Source organism: Triticum aestivum, chromosome 2A (assembly GCF_018294505.1).
Source record: "Triticum aestivum cultivar Chinese Spring chromosome 2A, IWGSC CS RefSeq v2.1, whole genome shotgun sequence".
NCBI classification, from domain to species: Eukaryota; Viridiplantae; Streptophyta; class Magnoliopsida; order Poales; family Poaceae; genus Triticum; species Triticum aestivum.
In genome coordinates this window covers 108402839-108409922 of record NC_057797.1, presented here as the reverse complement: position 1 = coordinate 108409922, position 7084 = coordinate 108402839, and the positions used below count along the sequence as shown (strand labels likewise).

At 44.8% G+C, this 7084-nt stretch overlaps 1 protein-coding gene across 1 annotated transcript; it reads left to right on the top strand.

The window, feature by feature from the left end:
- Nucleotides 1–420: 420 nt before the first annotated feature.
- LOC123187857 (probable glucomannan 4-beta-mannosyltransferase 7) lies at nucleotides 421–5436 on the top strand (the record flags this gene model as incomplete). Its single annotated transcript, XM_044599820.1, is given in 10 exon segments — nucleotides 421–676; nucleotides 792–1153; nucleotides 1334–1432; nucleotides 3448–3700; nucleotides 4194–4304; nucleotides 4414–4550; nucleotides 4633–4746; nucleotides 4825–5024; nucleotides 5120–5311; nucleotides 5407–5436. Coding segments are annotated over 10 exon segments (1607 nt in total), but the record flags the coding sequence as incomplete, so codon positions are not given.
- Between the last annotated feature and the right edge of the window lie 1648 nt (nucleotides 5437–7084).

Here is a 7084-nt window from a genome sequence, read left to right as displayed (position 1 = left end):
CAATATGGGTGTTGTTGAGGAGAAAATTTTTACAGCACAAATGATGGTCCAGAAAACAAATGCTGATTTTTTTTCCGCCTTCACTGTTTGCAACATGGACGTTGTTGCCAAAGAAACTTTTGCAATACCAATGATGTTGCAGATTTTTCCTTTCTTTTTTTTTGCAGAAACGGGCAAGCAAAGACAAGCCTGAGGCAGCGGACGATCGCGTGCAATCCGCCGGTCGAAACGAACCGTTTCCGATCTTTTAAATGGTGATTTATGAAAGAAAAAATAAACCATACATATTAGCACGACCCAAATGCTATGTTTACCCAAAATTTAGTGGCAAATTCGTGGCGAAATTGTTCTCAAATATCAAATGCTATGTTTCCGATTTAATAGTTGGGGGAGTGATAGCAAAAGTGTGCCCACTTGCACGAGATATATAAAGCACGTAGTACACCGAAGGAAGCCTATCAAAAGAGGAAAGGGAGGGACAGAGTACACACGCTGGTATAGACCTAAGGAAAACGCCTCCGTTTGGGCTCGACCAGTCGCAACTCTTTTTCTCTCCCCCCGTCGCCCATGGAGGCTGCAGAAATCGGCGGCGCTCTCCTGTTCGCCCTCGCCGCCGCCGCGGCCCTCTTCGCCGCCGTCTCCACCGGCGCCATCGACTTCAGCCGCCCGCTCGCCGGTACATTACTCTCTCTCCCACTCGCTTCTTTCTCCCTCGCGCCCCGCGCCGGGGCGCACGTGACGTGATCTGATTTCTCGGGCCATCATTGCTCTTTTTCTCTCTCCTCTCGCAGTGGGCGGGCGGGTGGACTTCCAGGAGGCCATCTCGTGGTTCATCGGCGTCTTCGATGGCTCCTCCTCCTCGTCGGCGGCGGGGGGCGTGTCGCTGGCGGAGGTGTACGAGCTGTGGGTGCGGGTGCGGGGCCGGGTGATCGCGCCGGCGCTGCAGGTGGCCGTCTGGGCGTGCATGGTGATGTCGGTGATGCTGGTGGTGGAGGCCCTGTACAACTGCGTGGTCAGCCTCGGCGTCAAGGCCGTCGGCTGGCGCCCCGAGTGGCGGTTCAAGTGGGAGCCCCTCGCCGGCGACGACGAGGAGAAGGGGGGCGCCCACTACCCCGTGGTCCTCGTGCAGATACCCATGTACAATGAGCTGGAGGTGATCACAATCTATTACCCATTCTCTCTCTTTTTTTCTTTTGGTGATATCCAGAACACCAAAACAAATTCTTTTTAGCTGACTGTGTTGGATCTGTTATCGATCTCCTTGTTCTTTTGCGAGGTTATAATACTTGGGCGTCTTGCTAATTTATTTCGTGCGGTCGAGCTGTGTGCGTAGGTGTACAAGCTGTCGATAGGGGCCGCATGTGAGCTCCAGTGGCCAAAGGACAGGATAATCGTCCAAGTGCTGGACGACTCCACCGATCCGTTTATCAAGGTAGACTTTAACTCCTCCTGTTGCACGGCTGGAGATTTTCCTTCTGCTCAGCAAGTTATTTTAAGCACAACTGCCCCCATAAAACATTTCCACCATGTCTGTTGCAACTTGCCTATTTTATTTTAGGAGAAGTGGCGAACCTGAACACTCACCTACTCCCTCTGTAAACAAATATAAGAGCATTTAGATCACTACTTTAATGATCTAAACGCTCTTATATTTCTTTACGGAGGGAGTATCTTAGTATAGTCCTCCTCAAATAAGTGAGACTTCAACCTGCTGCTGCTGCTGCTGCTGCTGCTGCTAAGAAAGGAACATATGAATTTGGACCTCATGTTTGATACTACAGCAAACATGTCAAAAGGTTTTGACACCAGACAAGACTAACTGTCACAGGAGCATGCAACTTATTCTTAGTTAGGTGGGCGTAGAGATTTCCTTTTTCTTTCAGTTTAATCGTAGGCTTCTATATACGGGGTTATTTGGATGAAAGCTACTTCAACGGTGTCACTAGGTTTCCTTTCACTGTCAGAACTTCGCAAGTTGTCACTGGAGTAGGGCGAAAATGGTAATTATTCTCTTCATCTGGATTCTGGGCCCTGCAATCACATGGGCAAAGTATGTGGGCCCCAGCTGTCTGGGTGCTGGGGACCTATGTCGGCCAGTATAAGTAATGATAATGATGCAAGTGAGAAGTTGTAGCAGATCTTTTCCCGGTGGAAACAGTTTCAGTCCAATTGCCAGAAAATAGTGTCCATTTATGTTTCAGTTGCTCCACACTGACCTGGACACCCAACTAGAACCACAAATATTTATGCCATGGGTCCACCAGTTGTGGCACAAAGTGCAGCCAGTGCAACAATTTCTGAATCTAACCACACCAGAAACCATGGAGTATATAACCATTGGACACTACTCCAGTCAGAAAGCAACATGGGTCAACTAGGGCCGTTTGGAAGAATGGTACTTTGCTTGGCAAAGTGTTGGTATGTAAATCTGAACTAAACATCAAAACTTTACCAAAAGATACTCCTCTTCTACACAGGCCCGATTACCGGTGAGACGGGTGGGAGTTATGTATCCACATGAGCTCATTTACTTGGCCCTGATATTTCCCTACACCAGGAGGCCCCTGCCCCTGACCCCCTCCTGCTTGCCGCCCACTTGTCCAATCTTTATTCGGACCTATGGATCTGAAGAGATGGTTCAATAATTGGGCAGGCATATTCTTCTCAAAGAGAGGGATCTTCCCCAGCTGCCTAAAACTATGACTTCTGTTTTGGATCGAAGGCATTTACCTGACACTCTCCGTAGTATTCCTTGCAAATTGCTCTTCTTTTGAACACTTGATTGTTGCATACCATACAATTGACTAAGATAAATCATTTGATATTCCATAGAGGTTTGTTTTGGGGAAAAAATGTGAAACCTATTTCAGTAGTAAAGTTTATGCAATATAGCGATGCATACATGGGGTATCAGACCTTCTCGTCTCTTTTTAGTGGCAGACTGACCGAACTGAAGATTATATTCCAATCGACAGGTCGGTTTAGTGGGATGTGGTAGACAGACTAATTGGCGTGCACATGTACCTTTAGATAAAGCGGGGGTGGCCTCCCAAACAAATGTCTGTTAGTGTAGTAAGCAGGTAGACCTCACGCTAACAGTGACATTCGGATCTGTATTATCCCATTGGATTTGTATAATGTCATCCAATGACAATAAAGACCATTTGTGATGGCATAGCAACAAAACTAAACCTTGCCTGAGAAGGAAGTTCTCCAATTGCAAGCGGAGACATTCAAGGAACACGCTAACAAGTGTTGAAAAGTTAGTTCATCCTTTCCTTTTTCCCACTTACAAGACTTCTGAGTTGCCAAGCTCAAGTTCCTCTGTGATCAGACTTCACAGGGCAATAACAAAATGACATGCTAAGACATGCTGCTACAACAGGATATCGACATTCTTATATGCAATCTAGAGCATCTATGCTGATTGGTTACTTGTTTCTGCAGAACTTGGTGGAGCTTGAATGTGAAAGCTGGTCGGTCAAGGGTCTGAACATCAAGTATGCCACGAGAAGCAGCCGGAAGGGGTTTAAAGCAGGAGCCCTGAAGAAGGGAATGGAATATGACTATGCCAAGCAGTGTGAATATGTTGCCATATTTGATGCTGATTTCCAGCCTGAACCAGACTTCCTTCTCAGAACAGTCCCGTTCTTCGTGCACAATCCAGAAGTTGCTCTTGTTCAAGCTCGGTGGTCGTTCGGTGAGTACTCCATTTACCATCAACTCTGGAGCATTCCTCTTTCCAGCTAGAGGTCTATCACAAGACAGTTTTCAATAGATCATGAAATGAAAACTGAACTATAATTTTTCTTTTGTCCTATATGTTTGCACTTGTCATATATGCTTTAAATATTTTATCACATCACCAGTTCACCACATAGGAATGTATGTCCATTCTGACCTCATTCGTAAATGCACGGAAGCACTGTCTAGAAAACTAAGGCGAGAAACTCAGGATAAAAAAACTCACTTTTCTGGTTGCACAAAAGAACCGTCTCTTTGCATTTCATGAACATCTAAATCATGTTCAGCTTTTCCTGTCTTATCGTTCATGTGGTGCCAGAAACAAAGTACAGAAACAGTTCCCAGAAATTTGGCATGCAAAATAGTGCTAATGTACCACTCCACAAACATGATAGCGTTTTATTTGCTCCAATTGAATTGATCGGTTCTTAATTGACAGAATTTTGCAGTGAATGACAATGCGAGCCTGTTGACAAGGGTACAAAAGATGTTCTTTGATTACCATTTCAAAGTTGAGCAAGAAGCAGGATCAGCAACCTTTTCCTTCTTCAGCTTCAATGGTACACACCTTTACAACCTATGGATTCTAAGCCACAAAATAAAAGAAAAAAACTGAACATAGATCAGAAAATAAATGGCTGTCTTAAGGAATTTCTGTTGTAAACCAAGGAACCGCTGGAGTGTGGCGTGCAGCAGCCATCAAAGAGGCAGGAGGTTGGAAGGACCGCACTACAGTTGAAGACATGGACTTGGCAGTCCGAGCAACCCTAAAGGGTTGGAAATTTGTATATGTCGGGGATATCAGAGTGAGTGGATTTTATACCACAACAATGTTGTTGAAAGTATTATAGTTTGATGCAATCAATTGACTATGCAAGCAAAATGCAGGTTAAGAGTGAATTGCCATCCACTTACAAGGCCTACTGTCGGCAGCAATTCCGGTGGTCATGTGGTGGTGCACATTTATTCCGAAAAGTAGCAAAAGATATTTTGACTGCTAAGGTAGGGTTTTCTTCCCTCGTGGCTCTAAAACAAAATATTTAAAGAAAACAGAAGTTCATCCCATTGTTGTTTCATTAGGATGTATCTCTCATCAAGAAGTTCCATATGCTCTATAGCTTCTTCTTGGTTCGGAGAGTTGTGGCCCCTACTCTCGCGTGTATTCTCTACAATATCATACTTCCGATCTCAGTTATGATCCCAGAACTATTCCTACCAATCTGGGGGATCGCATATATTCCCACAGTACTTTTAGTGGTCACAGCCATTAGACATCCAAAGTAAGTTTCTCAAAAAGTGCTTTCAGTTACAATTTGATTACTGTCTCCGCTTCTCCACATACCAAAACTTAATGTCCTTAAAACCATCTCTGCAGAAATTTGCACATTCTGCCATTTTGGATTTTGTTCGAGAGTGTGATGACAATGCATCGCATGAGAGCTGCCCTCTCTGGTCTATTCGAATTATCAGAGTTCAACGAGTGGGTCGTGACAAAGAAAACAGGGAACAATTTTGAAGATAACGAAGTTCCCTTGTTACAGAAAACAAGGAAACGATTAAGAGACAGGTAAACCAACAACATCTTAGTCAAGGTTATGAGCATTCAGACCATAAGATATACTATACGCTAGACTGTAACTGACATCATCTTTTTTCTTGCAGGGTTAATTTTCGCGAGATTGTATTTTCGGCGTTTCTTTTCTTCTGTGCATCGTACAACCTTGTATTCCCTGGCAAGACTCGCTACTATTTTAATCTCTATCTCCAAGGACTAGCATTTGTATGTCTAGGGCTAAACTTCACTGGCACTTGCAGTTGCTGTCAATGACAACAACTAAACTGTACCAAGTGATGTTATACAGTTTGTTTATGGGTGTAAGAGTTTCAAACATTTCAGATGATAGCCTTAGATGCATAAACTTGATTGTTCAACTAACAACAGTTTCCCTATCATACTCTGGTCTCTGGGTGACGCTTTCTCGTACAATGTGGTGGGGGTAATAGGGTTTGTATGCCTTGTAATTTTATTTTATTTTTTAGGGTAAAGCAAAGCTTTATAACTTAACGGTGTCCGGGCATATCACCCGTAACACAAACAGCCACTTGGGGCGGTACAATTGAGTTCCAACTCATACAGTCATTTGGTAAGCACATACGACTGATTTTTGCTAGTTCATGTGCTACCGAATTTGCCTCACGCTTACAGTACGAAACACTTTGTTTGGAGAACCACATCTTCAGTTGGAACTTGATGTCTTCGATGGCAGTAGCATAGGGCGAGGAGTCAACCTTACTCAGGTCAAGTGCTTCAACTAGGAGCTGTGAATCAGTTTCAAAGACCACTCGAATAGCTCCCAGCTCCGCTGCTATGGTCACTGCTGCGGACATAGCACACACCTCGGCACCAAATGCATCATGTATGTGTCCCTGACGCCCTGCATGTGCAGCAACTACATTTCCTTCCGAGTCTCTGACCGCCACCCCCCAGCCACTGAATGACTGACCTGGAATGATGGATCCATCAGTGTTTATTTTGAGAACATCAGCTTCAGGTGGTTGCCACTTTGCTGGAATACTCTTTGGTTTGTTCGGTGCAAAGAACTCAAGGTATTCCAGCCAATTAGCTTGCGTCCGCCGGACTAGTTCCATTGTGGGAACAGTCATCTCCCCTTCACGTACTTTATTCCTATTATTCCACCAATGCCACCAGAAGGTAATGATAAGTACTCTCTTTTTCAAATCCAACTCCCACAAACGCTCTAGCATTGCATGTACGTCTGAAAACTGCTCCAGCTCTCTTCTTTCCATCTCAAGAGACAGCTCCCGCCAAATTTCCTTCACCGCTTTACACTTGATGAACAAATGGCCACCATCTTCTGTCGCTCTCCCACAGAAGAAGCATTTATCACTCTCCAGTTTCATACCTCGCTTCACCAGGTTTGTACACAGGGCCAGCGATTCATGTTTCATCCTCCAAACAAACATTTGCAGTTTTCTTGGGCATGACATTTTTCCAATGCGTCTCCAAGAACTGTCGCCTGAGTATTCGAATTGACCAGCAGCCTCTGAGCTATTCCCCGGTGCCCCATTTCGTTCTTGTTTGGATAATTGGACCTGAAGACGGTATGCACTTCTTACTGAATGTCTGCCCTTACAGTCAAAGTGCCAAGCCATGAAATCTTCTGCTCCTTCCCTAAGTGGAATCTGTAGAATGTGTCGTGCATCCTCTGCCCAAAAGGTGTCCTGAACCAGCTGTTCATCCCACTGTCCAGTTATTGGGCAGATTAGTTCATTAACCCGGGATAGGAAATTTGCACCCTTTGGGGTGATGACCTGTCAT